The 21160-nt window shown below is 46.6% G+C and overlaps 1 protein-coding gene across 1 annotated transcript in view; it reads left to right on the top strand.

Moving 5' to 3' along the window:
- LOC144692126 (uncharacterized) overlaps positions 1-21160 on the top strand; it is a 161816-nt gene that overhangs the window by 121389 nt on the left and 19267 nt on the right. Inside the window, exons 29-33 of the mRNA XM_078560623.1 lie at positions 8950-9003; positions 18293-18400; positions 18508-18561; positions 19854-19907; positions 20083-20190. Coding sequence (XP_078416749.1) covers positions 8950-9003; positions 18293-18400; positions 18508-18561; positions 19854-19907; positions 20083-20190 — 378 coding nt within the window. The remainder of the gene's footprint in view (positions 1-8949; positions 9004-18292; positions 18401-18507; positions 18562-19853; positions 19908-20082; positions 20191-21160) is intronic.

Here is a 21160-nt window from a genome sequence, read left to right as displayed (position 1 = left end):
AGCCCCTACACCCCTCCCTATCTCTGTAACCTCCTCCAACCCCTACATCCCTCCCTATCTCTGTAACCTCCTCCAGTCCCTACACCCCCTCCCTATCTCTGTAACCTCCTCCAGCCCCTATACCCCTCCTTATCTCTGTAATCTCCTCCAGTTCCTACAACCCTCCCTATCTCTGTAACCTCCTCCAGCCTCTACACCCCTCCCTATCTCTGCAACCTCCTCCAGTCTCTACAACCCTCCCTATCTCTGTAACCTCCTCCAGTCTCTACAACCCTCCCTATCTCTGCAACCTCTCTGAGCTGCTCGAACTCTGGCCTCTTGAGCATCCCCCATTGTAATCACTGCACCATTGGCGGCCGTGCCTTCAGCTGCCTGGGCCCTAAGCTCTGGAATTCTCTCCCTAAACCTCTGGTTCTTTCACTGATTCTCTTCAATCTGTGTCCCTCTGGTTACCGACCCTCCTGCTACTGGAAACAGTTCCTCCTTATTTACTCTATCCAAACTTTTCATGATTTTGAACACCCCGATTAAATCTCCTGTTAAATTTCTCTGCTTGAAGGAGAACAATCCCAGCTTCTCCAGTCTGTTGAGCAGCTCTTATCATTGCTTTACCTGCTGTATCAGTGACCAGTGAGCAATCCCAAAGCCACACAATAAACGGGAAACATTAGCTCCTTTTCCCTACATAGTGGTGGGTGCCCAGGATTCCCAATCTCCAAACCAGGAGCTCTGCTCAGTAAAATGCCCGTTAGTTTTTGAGAGCTAGAAAGAGGGAGTCTATTTGACATTTTACTGTGTTACTGTTAATAGACCACCATCAGCACTGAGACAACTGTTATTAATGAATCAGAAACAGAAAAATCATTATCAATCTCCTCTCACGCAAAGTTAATTAAATGGAGTTTTACTGCATTTCAATATTAAGGATGGTTATTTAAAAACTCTTTCACCAGAACTTATTAACTTGCTCGTTTCCAGCCCAACTTCTTCAATCACATTAAAAACTCTGGAATTCTACCCCTAAGGTTGAAATTATTATGCTTGCGATGACTAAATTCTGGATTAATGCAGCTACTGAAGAACTTGAATCCCAAATCCTCCTGTGTTCCTGTGTCTTTTCCTGAGTTTTTTTTCACAAACCCCAATTATAATTTAATGTCACGTTCACAGTGTCTCGCTAATCCCCAGAGACTGAAACTATCTCCAACAACTTTGTTTCTTTTAAATACTTAACCAGGGTCAAAGGTAACTCCTCACTGCATCTGGCCCAAAGACGATTTCACACTTAGAAATATCTGCGCTATAAAACAGCTGTAATATTTCTCTATAACTAACTCCAACCCTGAAACCCTTCATGGTCTCTAGGCTTCTTCAACTCTGTCCATTCCTCCGATACTTTCACTCCATCATAGAAACATAGAAACGAGAGAAAATAGGAGCAAGAGAAGGTCATTCGAGCCTGCTCCGCCATTCAATATGATCATGGCTGATTCTCTATCTCAACGCCGTACTCCCGCTCTCTCCCCCATACCCCTTGTTGCCTTTAGAGTCCAGGAATCTATCTATTTCCTTCTTAAATATATTCAGTGACTTGGCCTCCAAAGCCTCTGGGGTAGAGAATTCCACAGGTTCACCACCCTCTGAGTGAAGAAGTTTCTCCTCATCTCAGTCCTAAATAGTCTACCCCATATCCTGAGACTGTGACCCCTTGTTCTAGACCCCCAGCCAGAGGAAACATCATCCCTGCATCCAGTCTGTCCATCCCTGTCAGAATTTCAATGAGATCTCCTCTAATTCTTCTAAACTCCAGTGAATACAGACCTGGTCGACCCAATCATTCCTCATATGACAATCCTGCCCCACGAATCAGTCTGGTGAACCTTCGCTGCACTCCCTCTATGGCAAGTATATCCTTCCTTAGGTAAGGAGACCAAAACTGCACCCAATACTCCAGGTGTGGTCTCACCAAGGCCCAGTACAGCTGCAGTAAGACATCCTTGCTCCTGTACTCAAGTCCCCTCACAATGAAGGCCAACATACCATTTGCCACCTCAACTGCTTGCTGCACCTGCATGCTTGCTTTCAGTGGTTGGTGTACAAGGTCACCCAGGTCCCTTTGTACATCAACATTTCCCAATCTATCACCATTTAAATAATATTCTGCCATTCTGTTTTTTCTGACTGAAGTGGATAGCTTCACACTTATCCACATTATACTGCATCTACCATGTATTTGCCCACTCACTCAACCTGTCTAAATCACCTTGAAGCCTCTTAACAGCCTCCTCACCGCTCACATTCCCACCAAGTTTTGTGTTGTCAGCAAACATAGAAATATTACATTTGGTTCCCTCATCCAAATCATTGATATATATTGTGAATAGCTGGGGCCCAAGCACTGATCTCTGCGGTACCCCACTAGTCACCGCCTGCCACTCCGAAAAAGACCTATTTATTCCTACTCTGTTTCCTGTCTGCTAACCAATTCTCAATCCATGCCAATATATTACCCCCAATCCCATGTGCTTTAATTTTCACACTAACCTTTTATGTGGGATTTTATCAAAAGCTTTCTGAAAATCCAAATACACCACATCTACTGCTTCTCCCTTATCTATTCTGCTAGTTACATCCTCAAAAAACTCCAGTAGGTTTGTCAAACATGATTTCCCTTCATAAATCCATGTGACTTTGTCTAATCCCGTTGATATTTTCTAAGTGTCCTGTTATCACATCGTTTATAATAGACTCTAGCATTTTCCCTACTATTGATGTTAGACTAACTGGTCTGTAATTCACTGTTTTCTCCCTCCCTCCTTTTTTAAATAGTGGGGTTACATTTGCCACCCTCCAATCTGCCGGGACTGACCCAGAATCCACAGAATTTTGGAAGATGACAATTAACACATCCCCTATTTCCATGGCCACCACCTTTAGTGCCCTGGGATGTAGATTATCAGGCCCTGGGGATTTATCAGCTTTTAGTCCCATTAATTTCTCCAGCACTATTGTTTTAGTAATACTAATTTCCTTCAATTCCTCATTCTCACTGGACCATCGATCCCCTAGCATTTCTGGGAAGTTATTTGTGTTTCCTCTGTGAAGACAGAACTAAAGTCGGTGTTTAATTGCTCTGCCATTTCCTTGGTGATTGTGCCTTCAGTTGCCTGGGCCCTAAACTCTGGAATTCCCTCCCTAAACCTCTGTCTCCCCCTGTCTCCCCCTGTCTCCCCCTCTACCCCCCTCTCCCCCCCCTCCCCCCCCTCCCCCCCTCTCTCTCCCTCTCTCTCTCCCTCTCTCCCCCTCTCTCCCCCTCTCTCCCCCTGATTCCCCCTCTCTCTCCCTCTCTCTCCCTCTCTCTCCCTCTCTCCCCCTCTCTCTCCCTCTCTCTCCCTCTCCCTCCCTCTCCCTCCCTCTCCCTCCCTCTCTCTCCCTCTCTCTCCCTCTCTCTCCCTCTCTCTCCCTCTCTCTCCCTCTCCCTCCCTCTCCCTCCCTCTCTCTCCCTCTCTCTATTTCTTCAGGACACTACTTAAAACCTCCCTCTTTGGCTGAACTTTGGGTCACCTGTCCTAATCTTTTGTTCAGCATGTTTTTCTTCACGTTCCTCTGAAGAGATTCGAACATGTTTTTGACATTAAACGCAAGTTGTTGCTTTGCGATGCTGAACAGGTGGGAGGTAATCTCAGTGCTGATACCCCAGGAAACATTTAAAGAGACGCCCAATTCAGTAACACCTTGCACAATCTCAGCATGTCTTTCTGCCAGTGAAGTAGCTTGGGAGATTAGACATTGTTCTGGGAAAAATTAAGCGGATTAATTCTGACTCAAGAGGCTTCAGCACATTACCAGGCTGACAGCCGCAATGCTGCACTGTCAGAGGGTCAGTACTGAGGGAGTGCTGCACTGTCAGAGGGTCAGTACTGAGGGAGTGCTGCACTGTCAGGGGGTCAGTACTGAGGGAGTGCTGCACTGTCAGAGGGTCAGTACTGAGGGAGTGCTGCACTGTCAGAGGGTCAGTACTGAGGGAGTGCTGCACTGTCAGAGGGTCAGTACTGAGGGAGTGCTGCACTGTCAGAGGGTCAGTACTGAGGGAGTGCTGCACTGTCAGAGGGTCAGGACTGAGGGAGTTCTGCACTGTCAGGGGGTCAGTACTGAGGGAGTGCTGCACTATCAGAGGGTCAGTACTGAGAGAGTGCAGCACGGTCAGAGGGTCAGTACTGAGGGAGTGCTGCACTGTCAGAGGGTCAGTACTGAGGGAGTGCTGCACTGTCAGAGGGTCAGTACTGAGGGAGTGCTGCACTGTCAGAGGGTCAGTACTGAGGGAGTGCTGCACTGTCAGAGGGTCAGTACTGAGGGAGTGCTGCACTGTCAGAGGGTCAGTACTGAGGGAGTGCTGCACTGTCAGAGGGTCAGTACTGAGGGAGTGCTGCACTGTCAGAGGGTCAGTACTGAGGGAGTGCTGCACTGTCAGAGGGTCAGTACTGAGGGAGTGCTGCACTGTCAGAGGGTCAGAACTGAGGGAGTGCTGCACTGTCAGAGGTGCCATCATTTAGATGAGATGTTAAATCGAAGTCTCACCTGCCCTCACAAGTGGATGTGAAAGTACCCACGCTCACTATTTGAAAGAGAACGGTAGAGTTCTCTCTGTTTTGCTGCCCTGTATTTATCTCTTGATCAACAGCACAAAGAAAGCATTATCTGGTAATCATCAGATTCCTGTCACGTTTCCTATATTACAACAGGGAATACATTTCTAAAAATACTCCATTGCTTGTAAAGTGCTTTGGAGGATCCCAAATTAATATAGAAATGAAATTCTTTTTAACCGTCCGACTAACTGGTTGTAAATAGCCTTATTGAGCTGAGAATGTTCCCATAAATGTTTTGCTTGAATTACCTGTTTGAAAACACTGGCACTTCAATAAAACCTCACCATTTTGTAGCAGGTTTGTCAATCACATCTGCACAGGATATTTGAATAAGATCCCAATGTAATAATCTCTCGCAGAATTGCAATGGAATCCATTACCTTGTACAGAATGCTTTGTCTTGACAGGCAGAGGCAGCTTCATAATAGAATATTGATTTCAGTGCTTTGAGTGACAGCCTAGCTGTAGCATTTTCAGAAGCTGATGATGGTTTGGAGAGAGAGAGCGATGAGATACAGTGAGCATTCCAGAGCCAGGTGGGCAGTGGCTGCTGGACCCAGTTACTTGTTCTCCTTGCGTTTGCAGAGTTCAGTGTTTGACCGCTTGATTTTAAAACATTCTCATCCTCGTGTCCTACTTCCGCACCCACCATTAAAAGCGATGAGGGGCTGTCTGGCTGTTTCCTGCCTGAATATTGTGTTAATTGTACAGGATTAGGACAAGATTGTTCTTCTGTGACTCTCACTGCTTCCTAATCAAGTTAATTTGTGACATTGAGACACAGCTTCCAGTGGAGAGGAATCCAGGGATCAAAGTGTTCTGGGTTTTGATGTCATTTGAAAATCTTATTTCGAGAAGCCAACCTATCCCCTTGACCAAGATTTTGGTCTTTTGCTCTAATATCTCCTTCAGTGGCTCAATGTCAAACTTTCTGTTTGATTTACTGAGATGCCAAGGAATATTTTACAGTGTTAAAGGTGTTAAATAAATGTTTCGGCTAAAAGCTGCCCCATAGTGAAAGGCACAATAAATACTGAGAATTATTTCATCTCTGTAAATCATTTTGCTTTTTCAGTGGTGTAAATTGAAATGAATTCCACATCTAGTTGCCTTTGGGGAGATGTGTTTAATGTTTGATAGCTCTGAGGTCTGAGTAATTCTCTCAGCAATTGGCTCCTCAGAGTTCTGCACTCTCAGCCGCTGGATTAGGATTTAGTTTCTCTGTTACATTTGCCATTTCAATCACAGCAACTGAAATAGCAACATGTGAGATGAAGAACGATTAAAGCTCCCCCTTTGCTGAGCCTGAGATCCATTGAGCTATTAGATTCCTGTCTGGGTCTGGCCTGAATAGAGGGGCTTCCTCATTTGTTCACTGTAGGAGGAGTTTTATCGAGTGAGACTGCACAGGAGGAGGCCATTCGGCCCATCGTGGCTGTGCCGGCTCTTTAAAAGAGCAACTTAATTAATCCCATTCCCTCTATTTTTCCCCGTAGCCCCTGTAAACTCCCACTTTCAAATATTTACCCAGTTCCCTTTTGAAAGTTATTATTGAATCTGCTTCCACCGCCCTTTCAGGCAGCGCCTTCCAGATCACAACAACTCACAGCGTATAAATAAATCTCCTCATCTCCCCCTCTGGTTCTTTTGCCGATTATCTGGATTATCTGGGTCTGGGTGTCCTAGTGCATGAATCACAAAAGGCTAGTTTGCAGGTACAGCCAGTAATTAGAGAAGATAATAGAATGTTATCATTTATTGGGAGGGGAATTTAATACAGAAGTAGTGAGGTTATGCTTCAGTTGCTCAGGGCATTGGTGAGACCACATCTGGAGTATTGTGTACAGTTTTGATCTCCCTATTTAAGGAAAAATGTAAATGCATTAGAAGCAGTTCAGAGGTTTACTAGACTAATACCAGGAATAGGCAGGTTATCTTATGAGGAAAGGTTGGACAGGTTAGGCTTGTACCTGCTGGAGTTTAGAAGAGTAAGAGGTGACTTGACTGAAACCTTTAAGATCCTTAAGGTGGAGGGGCATGTTAGTGGGGTGGTGAAAAAGGCATTTGGGACACTTGCCTTTGTCAATCGAGGCATAGATTACAAAAGTAGGGAGGTCATGTTGGAGTTGTATAGAACCTTAGTGAGGCCACAGCTGGAGCACTGTGTGCAGTTCTGGTCGCCACATTATAGGAAGGATGTGATTGCACTGGAGGGGGTGCAGAGGAGATTCACCAGGATGTTGCCTGGGATGAAACATTTAAGTTATGAAAAGAGGTTGGATAGACTTGGGTTGTTTTCACTGGAGCAGAGAAGACTGAGGGGTGACCTGATTGAGGTGTACAAGATTATGAGGGGCATGGACAGGGTGGATAGGGCGCAGCTGTTCCCCTTAGTTGAAGGGTCAGTCACAAGGGGACATAAGTTCAAGGTGAGGGGCAGGAGGTTTAGGGGGGATGTGAGGAAAAACTTTTTTACCCAGAGGGTGGTGACGGTCTGGAATGCGCTGCCTGGGAGGGTGGTGGAGGCGGGTTGCCTCACATCCTTTAAAAAATACCTGGATGAGCACTTGGCACATCATAATATTCAAGACTATGGGCCAAGTGCTGGTAAATGGGATTAGGGAGGTAGGTCAGGTGTTTCTCACGTGTCGGTGCAGACTCGATGGGCCGAAGGGCCTCTTCTGCACTGAGTGATTCTGTGATTCTGTGATCCTGAGGGGTCTTGACAGGGTGGATGTGGAGAGGATGTTTCCTCTTGTTGGAGAATCTAGAACTAGAGGTCACTGTTTAAAAATAAGGGGTCGCTCATTTAAGACGGAGATGAGGAGAATTTTTTTCTCTCAGAGGGTTGTGAGTCTTTGGAACTCTCTTCCTTTAAAAGGCAGTGGAAGCAGTGCCTTTGAATATTTTTAATGCAGAGCAAGATAGATTCTTGATTAACAAGGGGGTGAATGGTTATCGGGGGTAAGTGGGAGTGCGAGGTTGAGGTTACAATCAGATCAGCCATGATCTTATTGAATGGAGGAGCAGGCTAGAGGGGCTGAGTGGCCTACTCCTGCTCCTAATTCATATGTTCATATGTTCAATCTGTGTCCCTCTGGTTACTGACCCTCCTGCCACTGGAAACAGTTTCTTCTTATTTACTCTGTCTAAACTCTTCTTGGTTTTGAACACTTCGATTAAATCTCCTCTTAACCTTCTCTGCTCTAAGGAGAACAATCCCAGTTTCTCCAGTCTCTCCACATTAACTGAAGCCCCTCATCCCTGCTCTCATTCTAGTAAATCTCTTTTGCACTGTCTTCAAGACCTCAACATCCTTCCTAAAGTGTGGAGCCCAGGCTTGGACACAATTATATAGCACTTTTATGGTATTAAAAGGTGCCTCTTGCCCTCCTGTTCAAATCCCTTCATGACCTCGCCCCTCTGTCTCTCTCTAATCTCCCCAGCAACACTCTGAGATCTCTGCTGTTCTCCAATCCTGGTCTCCTGCGCACTCCTGACTTCCATCGGTCCTACAATGGTTCCGTCAGCTGCCCCGGACCTAGGCTCTGGGATTCCCTCCCTAAACCTCCCTGCCTTTCTTTCCTCCTGTCAGACCCTCCTTAAAACTGACCTCTTCAAGTCCTAATATCTTTGTATGTTGCTCGGTGTCACATTTCTGCTTGATTTACATTCTTCTAAAGTGCCTTGGGATGTTCTATTACACCAAAGGTGCTATACAAATGCAAGCTGTTGGGTGAGGTACTAGTAAAAACTGTCCTCCGGTGTGGAGAAAAAGATGATAATAAAATAGGAGCAATAAACATCTCAATAAGAATTTCACCGTGAACTGATTCAGGATATAGCTGAACTGAAATGATGTGTTCCTGTGTAACTATTAATGCTGATGTATCTAAAAGTATGACCATCACCAGAGGAGATTGAATCAGAAGCATAACATTCTAGTGAAAATACGAAAATAGAACGAAAATGAATTGCCTTCTCAGGGAATGAACCGAAATGTTTAGTAATGTGATATTCTCTACACATTGTGTATTTATGGGGGAAGTTAACTGAGTTTGTTTAGTTTATGGTCTGGTATAGGCAGAGTTCACTACAAGGAAGTTATTATGATGTATCAGATACAGAGGTGTCTCTGACCAGTCTAATGTTAATGCAAGGGAGCAATGAATCTTTGAGAGAGAAAATATTCCTTTTAAATGTTGTTATTTCTCACTCAGAATAGTCGTTGAGATTGCAGGTTGAGTGTGCCCTCATTTATCGTTCTGTTTTAATTGACTGTGACTCTTTATTTCTGTAGGGACCTCATGGAGCTGCTGGTGCTGAAGGAAGACAAGGAGACAAAGGAGCTAAAGTACGGAAATACATTCCCTTAACTCCATTCAAATTTACCAGCAATGGAGGTTTGCTGTGCTGAGGTCAAAAATCACACACATACAATATTCAGGCAGAGGTATAGAGAGTTAAACTCCACCATGAACTGTGTTGATTGACTATATTGGCCAGTGAAAGGGGCCAATGATTTATTATCTCACAAAGATCAGTATTGTCAACATCTCAGGGTCAAAACTAGTCATCACCCAGGATAAAGTTGCCCACTTGATTGTCACCCCATCCACCACCTTCATCATCCACTCCCTCCACCACCGACGCACACTGGCAGCAGTGTGTGTACCATCTACAAGGTGCACTGCAGGAACTCACCAAGTCACCTTGAACAGCACCTTTCAAACTCGCAACCTCTACCCCCTCGAAGTATAGCAAACATACTAGGGGGCTATAAATATAAGATTGTCACTGAAAATTCCAATGGGGAATTCAGGAGAAACTTCTTTAACCAGAATAGAGAACTTGCAACCACAGAGAGTTGTTGATGTGACCAGTTTAGACCAGTGGCAAAAGTCCTCATGCACCAGCTACCAGTCCTACTCCACCCACAATCACTTGCAACTACAAAATCTTTCGTCAGAACGAATGGGAAGCTTGGCGGTGGGTCCTGGTGAGACACTTGATGAGGGAATATCTGGTTCCAGGTTGGAGAGATCCAGCCTCCCAGTTTCTATGTTGCAACAGTCACATAAACCTTGCTTATAAAACTCCATTGTTCTCGCTCGCGTTTGTGACAATTAATGCCATGGACATGGAGCTAGTATAACTAAGAAGGTTGTATTGGAGAAAATAATGGGACTGAAAGTTGGTCAGTCCCAAGGACCTGATATTCTACATCCCAGAGTGTTGAAAGAGGTTTCTATAGAGATAGTGGATGCATTGGTGATCATTTTCCAAAATTCTATAGATTCTGGAATGGTTCCTGAAGATTGGAAGGTAGAAAATGCCAGCCCACTATTTAAGAAGGGAGGGAGAGAGAAAACAGGGAACTACAGACCTGTTAGCCTCACATCAGTAGTAGGGAAAATGCTAGAATCTGTTATAAAGGGTGTGATAAATGGATACTCATATAGTAATGATCTGATTGGGCACAGTCAGCATGGATTTGCGAATGGGGAATCATGTTTGATGAACTTGTTGGAGTTTTTTGAGGATGTTACTAACAACATTGATAAAGGAGAGTTGATGGATGTAGTTTGCTTGGATTTTCAGAAGGGTTTGGATAAAGTCCCCCACAGGAGGTTGTTTAGCAAAGTAAAAGCACATGGGATAGGAGGCAATATACTGACATGGGGTAAGGATTGGCTAACAGGCAGAAAACAGAGAGTTGGAATAAATGGGTCATTCTCGCGTTGACAGGCAGTGACTAGTGGGGTACCACAAGGATCAGTACTTGGACTCCAGCTGTTCACAATATATATCAATGGTTTGGGTGTGGGGACCAAATGTAATATTTCCAAGTTCACGGATGATACAAAGCTGGGTGGGAATGTGTGTAATGAGGAAGATGTAAAGCGGCTGCAGGAGGGTTTGGACGGACTTAGTGAGTGGGCAAGAACATGGCAGATGGAATATAATGTGGAAAAATGTGAGGTTATCCACTTTGGTAGGAGGAACAGGTGTGCAGAGTATTTCCTAAATGGTAAGAGATTAGAAAGTGTAGATGTACAAAGGGACCTAGGTGTCCTTGTCAATAAGTCACTGAAAGCTAACATGCAGGTGCAGCAGGTAAATAGGAAGTCTAATGGAATATTAGTCTTTATCGTAAGAGGATTTGAGTACAGGAGTAGCGAAGTCTTGCTTCAATTGTATAGACGCTTGGTTAGACCGCACCTGGAATAGTGTGTGCAGTTTTGGTCCCCTTACCTCAGAAAGGATATTAATGCCATAGAGGGAGTGCAATGAAGATTCACCAGACTTGTTCCGGGGATGGCGGGATTGTCTTATGAAGAGAGATTGGGGAAACTGAGCCTGTATTCTCTAGAGTTTCGAAGAATGGGGTGATCTCATTGAAACCTACAAAATACTTAAAGTAATAGACAGGGCAGATGCAGGTAAGATGTTTCTCCTGGTTGGGGAGTCTAACACCAGGGGTCACCATTTCAAAATAAGGGGGAAGCCACTTAGGACCAAGATGAGGAAAAATGTCTTTACTCAGAGGGTTGTGAATCTTTGGAATTCTCTGCCCCAGAGGGCCATGGAAGCTCAGTCACTGAGTGTGTTTAAAGTAGAGATTGGTAGATTTCTGATTAACAATAACGTAAAGGGTTATGGGGATAATGTGGGTAAAAGGCATTGAAGTGTTCGATCAGCCATGATCGTATTGAATGGCGGAACAAGCTTGATGGGCTGAATGGCCTTGTCCTGTTCCTATGTTCCTAGTCTGGTTGTGTGATGTCACATGACTGATGCGATGAGGACTTCTCTCCTATTGGTCTCTGCCATTACGTTGTATCAGTGACTTGCATTTTGGACCAGTCTCAGAGCATTGAGACAATCACCACAGATCAGCAACCACACTTTGAGAACCATTGGTTTAGATCCATTTAAGGGGGAATCTGGATAAACAGATAAGGGAGAAAGGAATAGAAGGATATGTTAATAGGGTGAGATGAAGAGGGGGTGAGGGGAGGCTCATGTGGAGCAGAAACACCAGCACCAACACGTCTCCCTAATGGACACATTCCCCTAATGGACACGTCCCCCTGTTGGACACGTCTCCCTAATGGACACATTCCCCTAATGGACACGTCCCCCTAATGGACACGTCTCCCTAATGGACACGTCCCCCCTAATGGACACATCTCCCTAATGGACATGTCCCCCTGTTGGACACATCTCCCTAATGGACACATACCCCTGTTGGACATGTCTCCCTAATGGACACGTCCCCCTGTTAGACACGTCTCCCTAATGGACACGTCCCCCTGTTGGACACGTCCCCCCTAATGGACACATCTCCCTAATGGACATGTCCCCCCTAATGGACACATCTCCCTAATGGACACGTCCCCCCTAATGGACACGTCCCCCCTAATGGACACATCCCCCCTAATGGACACGTCCCCCTGTTAGACACGTCTCCCTAATGGACACGTCCCCCTGTTGGACACGTCCCCCCTAATGGACACATCTCCCTAATGGACATGTCCCCCCTAATGGTCACATCTCCCTAATGGACACGTCCCCTATTGGACAAGTCCCCTAATGGACACGTTCCCCTAATGGACACGTCTCCCTAATGGACACGTTCCCCTATTGGACACGTTCCCCTAATGGACACGTCCCCCTAATGGACACGTCCCCCTGTTAGACACGTCTCCCTAATGGACACGTCCCCCTGTTGGACACGTCCCCCCTAATGGACACATCTCCCCAATGGACATGTCCCCCCTAATGGACACATCTCCCTAATGGACACGTCCCCCCTAATGGACACGTCCCCCCTAATGGACACGTCCCCACTAATGGACACATCCCCACTAATGGACACGTCTCCCTAATGGACACGTCCCCCTGTTAGACACGTCTCCCTAATGGACACGTCCCCCTGTTGGACACGTCCCCCCTAATGGACACATCTCCCTAATGGACATGTCCCCCCTAATGGTCACATCTCCCTAATGGACACGTCCCCTATTGGACACGTCCCCGAATGGACACGTTCCCCTAATGGACACGTCTCCCTAATGGACACGTTCCCCTAATGGACACGTTCCCCTAATGGACACGTCTCCCTAATGGACACGTCTCCCTAATGGACACGTTCCCCTAATGGACACGTTCCCCTAATGGACATGTCCCCCTAATGGATACGTTCCCCTAATGGACACGTCTCCCTAATGGACACGTCCCTCTAATGGACACGTCTCCCTAATGGACATGTCCCCCTATTGGACACGTCCCCCTATTGGACACGTCCCCCTAATGGACACGTCCCCCTGTTGGACACGTCTCCCTAATGGACACATTCCCCTAATGGACACGTCTTCCTAATGGACACGTCTCCCTAATGGACACGTCCCCCTAATGGACACGTCCCTCTAATGGACACGTCCCCCCTAATGGACACGTCCCCCCTAATGGACACGTCCCCCTAATGGACACGTCCCCCTAATGGACACGTCCCCCTAATGGACACATCCCCCTAATGGACACGTTCCCCTAATGGACACGTCCCCCTGTTGGACACGTCCCCCTGTTGGACACGTCCCCCTAATGGACACGTCTCCCTAATGGACACGTCCCCCTAATGGACACGTCCCCCTAATGGACACGTCTCCCTAATGGACACGTCCCTCTAATGGACACGTCCCTCTAATGGACACGTCTCCCTAATGGACACGTCCCCCTAATGGACACGTCTCCCTAATGGACACGTCTCCCTAATGGACACGTTCCCCTAATGGACACGTCTCCCTAATGGACACGTTCCCCTAATGAACAGCTCCCCCTAACGCCACGTCCCCCTAACGCCACGTCCCCCAAACGCCACGTCCCCCAAACGCCACGTCCCCCTAAAGCCACGTCCCCCTAACGCCACGTCCCCCTAACGCCACGTCCCCCTAATGACACATTCCCCTCTAATGGACTCTCGGCGAGGTTGGAAGAGAACACATCTGGTTACTCTCGGTGAGGATTGATGGGGATGTATCTGGTTACTCTCGGTGAGGATTGATGGGGATGTATCTGGTTACTCTCGGTGAGGATTGATGGGATGTATCTGGTTACTCTCAGTGAGGATTGATGGGGATGTATCTGGTTACTCTCGGTGAGGATTGATGGGGATGTATCTGGTTTCTCTCGGTGAGGATTGATAGGTATGTATCTGGTTTCTCTGGGTGAGGATTGATAGGGATGTATCTGGTTACTCTCGGTGAGGATTGATGGGGTTGTATCTGGTTTCTCTCGGTGAGGATTGATGGGGATGTATCTGGTTACTCTCGGTGAGGATTGATGGGGATGTATCTGGTTACTCTCGGTGAGGATTGATGGGGATGTATCTGGTTACTCTCGGTGAGGATTGATGGGGATGTATCTGGTTACTCTCGGTGAGGATTGATGGGGATGTATCTGGTTACTCTCGGTGAGGATTGATGGGGATGTATCTGGTTACTCTCGGTGAGGATTGATGGGGATGTATCTGGTTTCTCTCGGTGAGGATTGATGGGGATGTATCTGGTTACTCTCGGTGAGGATTGATAGGGATGTATCTGGTTACTTTCGGTGAGGATTGATGGGGATGTATCTGGTTACTCTCGGTGAGGATTGATGGGGATGTATCTGGTTACTCTCGGTGAGGATTGATGGGGATGTATCTGGTTACTCTCGGTGAGGATTGATGGGATGTATCTGGTTACTCTCAGTGAGGATTGATGGGGATGTATCTGGTTACTCTCGGTGAGGATTGATGGGATGTATCTGGTTACTCTCAGTGAGGATTGATGGGGATGTATCTGGTTACTCTCGGTGAGGTTTGATAGGGATGGGCCTGATTACTCTTGGTGAGGATTGATAGGGATGTATCTGGTTACTCTTGGTGAGGATTGATAGGGATGTATCTGGTTACTCTCGGTGAGGATTAATAGGGATGTATCTGGTTACTCTTGGTGAGGTTTGATAGGGATGGGCCTGGTTACTCTTGGTGAGGATTGATAGGGATGTATCTGGTTACTCTTGGTGAGGATTGATAGGGATGTATCTGGTTACTCTCAGTGAGGATTGATGGGGATGTATCTGGTTACTCTCGGTGAGGTTTGATAGGGATGGGCCTGATTACTCTTGGTGAGGATTGATAGGGATGTATCTGGTTACTCTTGGTGAGGATTGATAGGGATGTATCTGGTTACTCTCGGTGAGGATTAATAGGGATGTATCTGGTTACTCTTGGTGAGGTTTGATAGGGATGGGCCTGGTTACTCTTGGTGAGGATTGATAGGGATGTATCTGGTTACTCTTGGTGAGGATTGATAGGGATGTATCTGGTTACTCTCGGTGAGGATTGATAGGGATGTGCCTGGTTACTCTCGATGAGGTTGCTAGAGAATGGGTCTGGTTTCTTTCCATTTCTTCATAAAGAGCTGGGTTTAATGTTGTTCTGTGATTATTTTAAGATGAAAAATGCAAAGTCCCTGTGGTGGTACTGGCAGAAAGAGTGGGGGTTTCTGATATAAGAATGCTTCAAGGTGACTCTGGTTAATGGAGACAATTGTATTTCTAATTAATGCACATTTGAAATGCTGAATAATATTCTGGATAATGTGACCTTTGTTGACCTCAGTAAATAAGATTTAAATTGGGCTTTAAGTGTTATAATGCAGTCTAGCATCAGCGCACTGAGCAGCTCTTAATTGAATCAATGGACGTGCTTTAACAGTGAGTTTTTCATGGTTTAATCCCTCAATTAGACATGGAAACACTCACTGCCCCTCTCCCCACTCGCCTCAACCACCTTACACTGCAGTGATACATGGGTTACAGACGAATAAGAGGAGTCTGAATGAGACATGGGCCAGACTTAGTGAACACACTTTAGTCACCTTTCAAACTGAGGCCAAGAGCAAAGGAATTAGACTCCGTGCTATTGGTGTGGAACGTAACCTTTCAGGAGACAGGAAACACTCAATTTGGTGCAAGATTCACATGGACACTGGGTCTGAGAATTTCTACCTATCAGGAAAGGTTGAACAGGCTGGGACCCTTTTCGAGCTGGAGAGCCATTTCGGACTTTCTGTAGAGGAATCCAGTCAGTCCCTTTCCCTTGTTCTATGCCCATAATCCTGCCAGTTTATTTCCTTTATCCACCCCTCCCTGGGCTGAATCTTACTTGCCCTCAGTGGACACCCCTGGGGAGTAGGGCACATAAAATAGGGAGGGTACCCATCCCACCCCCAAGCTCACCCCCATAATAAGGACCTGTTGGCAGGTGCTGAAATTGTCAGCCCGCCCGCCAGATTTAAATGAATAATCTAGGGTCAATTAGGCTCATTATCAAACCAAATGACCCGGTTAATATGCTGCCCACGCCATAAAGCGTTTGGCATTGGCAACTGGGCATCAGCAGGGAGCCCAATTGTTTTTTTCACTGAAATGTTTAAAGGGCAGGTTAGAACGGGGGTGGTCACTCTTCCGGGGCTGCCCTGTCCCAATCGCAGGGCAGCCCCCACTGAGATCGAACCCCACTTACTCCCTTAAACCCACCTCTTCCCCTCTGCCCCACTCTCTAACCTACACAATCCCTCCCGCCCAAGCCCCTGGACCCACCTGCTCCGGGGATCCATGGGCCTCACTCTTATACTCCTGCAGTCCCAACTGTGGCCACTGACCCCCTTCCTGGCGCTGCTGAGACTGGCGGAGTTGCTGACCAATCTGATTGGCCAGCAGCTCCAAAGGGCGGGATTTCCTCCCCAGTGAGCAGCGGAAGTCCCACCCTTGTTAGCGCCTGGGGCGGGTCAGCGTGTGGAGTGTGTCGGTTCCACACCGGCCTTGTTTCCGGTGTGGGGGGGTGCGGGGTGTGTGCCATCTGCACCCCCCACCACCCCCCATGTCATTCCGGCCATTGAGGGGGACCTGATAGCGGCCTTCAAATGGATGAAAGGCTTTGATAGGGTAGATGTGGAGAAGATGTTTCCACTTGTTGTGGAGACCAGAACGAGGAGCCATCAATATAAGACAGTCACTAATAAATCCAATTGGGAATTCGGGAGAAACCTCTTTACCCAGAGAGTGGGGAGAATGTGGGACTCACTCCCACAGGGGGTGGTTCAGGTGAATAGTATCGATGTATTTAATGGGGATAAACACATGAGGGAGAAAGGAATAATCTTTGGAATTCCCTACTCCAGAGAGCTGTAAAAGTTCGGTCACTGAGTGTGTTTAAAGCAGAGCTTGGCAGATTTCTAAATACCAGTGACCTAAAGGGATTTGGGGATAGTGTGGAGGAAAAGGCATTGACGTGGGTGATCAGCCATGACAATACCACAATGGCCCAGCCTCCCCTCAAAGGTCAGAGAACTGGGAAAGCTCAGACATTGAGCATGTTCAAGGCAAAAAGCGATAGATTTCTGGAGACTAATGACATTAAGGCATATGGAGATAGTGTGAGAAAGTGGTATTGAGGTAGATGGTTAGACATGATCTGTTTGAATAGCAGGGCTAGCTCGATGGGCCGAATGGCTTACTCTTTCTCTAATGTTCCAATAAGGAAAAAAAATCTCTCGCCCTGGCCTCTTGGCGAGATGTTGACACTACTGGAAATTTCAAACAGTTCAGGGACCGAATGTGGAGCCAACCCCGATTAATAGCCAAGCATTGACCAGAAACTGAACTGGACTAGCCATATAAATACTGTGGCTACAAGAGCAGGTCAGAGGCTGGGAATCCTGCGATGAGTAACTCACCTCCTGACTCCCCAGAGCCTGTCCACCATCTACAAGGCACAAGTCAGGAGTGTGATGGAATACTTCCCACTTGCCTGGATGAGTGCAGCTCCCACAACACTCAAGAAACTTGACACTGTCCAGTCCACTTGATTGGCACCACATCCACAAACATTCACTCTCTCCATCACCGACGCACAGTAGCAGCACTGTGTACCAAATAGAAGATGCTCTGTAGAAACTTGCATATGAATTAGGAGCAGGAGGAGGCCATTCGGCCCCTTGTGTCTGCTCAGCCATTTGATAAGATAATGGCTGATCTGATTGGGGCTTTTACTTTCCTGTCTACCTCAATGACCTTTGACTCCCTTATCAGTCAAGGATCTAAGGCACTAAAAACCAAGGCTCCTTCAACACACAGTAGCAGCAGTGTGTACCATCTACAAGATGCACTGCAGGAACTCACCAAGGCTCCTTCAATAGCACCTTCCAAACCAACAACCACACCATCTAGAAGGACAAGGGCAGCAGATAGATGGGAACACCACCGCCTGGAAGTTCCCCTCCAAGAATCTCACCATCCTGACTTGAAAATATATCGCCGTTCCTTCACTATCGCTGGGTCAAAATCCTAGAACTCCCTCCCTAACAGCACTGTGAGTGTACCCACACCACATGGACTGCAGCGGTTTAAGAAGGCAGCTCACCACCACCTTCTCAAGGGTAATTAGGGATGGGCAATAAATGCTGGCCCATAAATAAATGAAAAAAAATACATTGCCCTGAAATCTGTCAGGCCATAAACCCCTGATAAGTGTGAAGTGTTGACAAGAAGTTGATTGTAATGCTGACCTTTGACCTCCTTTCTTGACCCAGGGTGAAGCAGGTGCAGAGGGACCTCCAGGCAAGACTGGCCCAGTGGGACCTCAGGGACCTCCAGGAAAATCAGGCCCTGAGGGTTTACGAGGAATTCCTGGCCCTGTTGTAAGTACAAACACGGAAACCACCAGAAACCTTTGACATTATAATTGGATTTTGATATTAGATGGAATTGACGTGGAATAATTGTACAAAAATGATCTACTTTGTAGGGTGAACAAGGTCTCCCTGGACCACCTGGTCAAGATGGACCACCAGGACCAATTGTAAGTGAATATTTTGTGTTGCTGTTTTATCGTCTGACTGTAGAAAAGCAACAGAACCACACGGCCCACTAATTGAATTCCTCCCTCAACATTTGAAATAGTGAAGCTACCACTTAAATTCATAAAGTGTGTTCAGCACAGTAACACCCAAATTGCCTCACAAGAGCAGAGATCTGACCAACATTGACCTCAGGTTATGTGAGGAGAGATTAGGACAGGTAAACAGAAGCTTGGTCAAAGGAGGAGGTTTTATGGAGCATCTATTAAAAGGAGAGAGATGTCGAGAGGCGGAGAGGTTTGGGGAGGGAATTTAAGAGTTAAGCTCCAGACGTCTGAAGGCACTGCCACCAATGGTGGAGCAAATAAAATCGAAAATACGCAAGAGGCCAGAATTGGAGGAGTTAATCCTCCATCATTTTAATGTTATAAGCAGAATTTTATAAACTGTAGTTGTTACACTTTGTATTTTTGTACAAGTCATGTGGAGTTATGAGCTCACTAGCTGTATGATAGTATACACTCCGGACAATTTCAGACTTCCACGGTCCCCATCAAACACCCCAGGACAGGTACAACACGGGGTTAGATACAGAGTAAAGCTCCCTCTACACTGTCCCCATCAAACACCCCAGGACAGGTACAGCACGGGGTTAGATACAGAGTAAAGCTCCCTCTACACCGTCCCCATCAAACACTCCCAGGACAGGTACAGCACGGGGTTAGATACAGAGTAAAGCTCCCTCTACACCGTCCCCATCAAACACTCCCAGGACAGGTACAGCACGGGGTTAGATACAGAGTAAAGCTCCCTCTACACTGTCCCCATCAAACACTCCCAGGACAGGTACAGCACGGGGTTAGATACAGAGTAAAGCTCCCTCTACACCGTCCCCATCAAACACTCCCAGGACAGGTACAGCACGGGGTTAGATACAGAGTAAAGCTCCCTCTACACCGTCCCCATCAAACACTCCCAGGACAGATACAGCACGGGGTTAGATACAGAGTAAAGCTCCCTCTACACCGTCCCCATCAAACACTCCCAGGACAGGTACAGCACGGGGTTAGATACAGAGTAAAGCTCCCTCTACACTGTCTCCATCAAACACTCACAGGACAGGTACTGCACAGGGTTAGATACAGAGTAAAGCTCCCTCTACACTGTCTCCATCAAACACTCACAGGACAGGTACAGCACAGGTTTAGATACGGGGAATAATCACCAGTTGGCGATGGGGCCTGGTTTGAGAAGACCATGCGTATGCGATTCTAATTGAATCTTCTTGCTCTAGGGCCCTCCTGGTTTGCCAGGATTGAAGGGGGTTCCAGGAAACAAGGGGGAGAAGGTGAGTGAGTTTGATGCTGTGATTTGTTAATCTGCTGTTTGTTACTTGCAAGTCTGAAATCTTCAGCTTGAGTTCATGTTAAACACAACACTTTCTTCATATTAAAATCACTCATTTGCAAATTAAATGAATGAAGATGTTGAAGATGCTCAGATGGATGTTTTGTTTGTGGTAGGGCCACCCAGGTCTAATTGGACTGATCGGACCTCCAGGTGAACAGGGTGAGAAAGGAGACCGAGGACTCCCTGGGCCACAGGGCACCCCAGGAATCAAAGGAGACATTGTAAGCAAATCTTATTCATTATTGCTTTAGTAAGACATTCGGTTGTAGGCTCACACTGAGATCATATTCTCTGCTGCACAAAAAGCAGTTTTACACAAAATGTCTTGCATTTCTATAGTGCCTTTCACCACCTCAGGATGTCCCAAAGTACATTACAGCCAATGAAATACTTTTAAAATAAGGGCACTCACATAATTCAGGAATTGCAGTGGCTATTTTGTACACAGCAAGATCCCACAAATAACAATGTGACAGTGACCACCCAGTGCAAGTACTGGAGGGCCTTGAAGAGGACACTTAGCCTCGATTGTGAAGCAACTGTAGAAAGATTACACCAACAGCCTGTGATGAGTACATGTTTCATTTGATCTCAGTGGATTTGTTTGAGGGAGGAATCTTGGCCAAGGCTAAAGGTTACATCTCCTGCTCTTCCTTCAAACTGACCATGGGATCTTTAACATACAATTCAACTACTGGTGCAGGCCTTCTCTTTAACACCTCTGACTGTGCAGCACTCCCTCAGTACTGACTCTCTGACAGTGCAGCACTCCCTCAGTACTGACCCTCTGACAGTGCAGCACTCCCTCAGTACTGACCCTCTGACACTGATGCGGTCAAACAGGGGGTATATGAAGGAGAACCGATAATATTTCTGGGTTAGTAATCCAGTGGCCTTGATACATGAGCTAAATCCAGCCAGGCAGCTGGGGGTGTTTAAATTGAAATGAATAAATTGGTATAAAAAGCTCCCCTCAGTAATAGTAACAATGGGAGAACCAGATTCCTGTTTAAACCTAATCGTTTCACTAATGTCCTTTAGGGAAGGAAATCCACCATGCCTATCCAATCTGGCCGGCCTGTGACTCCAGATCCACAGCAATGTGGCTGATTCTGAACTGACCTACATACCAACATATGAATTAGGAGCAGGAGTGGCCACTCGGCCCCTCGAACCTGCTCTGCCATTCAA

The sequence above is a fragment of the Cetorhinus maximus genome, chromosome 17, assembly GCF_964194155.1.
Source record: "Cetorhinus maximus chromosome 17, sCetMax3.hap1.1, whole genome shotgun sequence".
Lineage (NCBI taxonomy): Eukaryota > Metazoa > Chordata > Chondrichthyes > Lamniformes > Cetorhinidae > Cetorhinus > Cetorhinus maximus.
The sequence above is the reverse complement of the archived record's forward strand: the minus strand, read 5'-3'. Positions and strand labels throughout refer to the sequence as shown.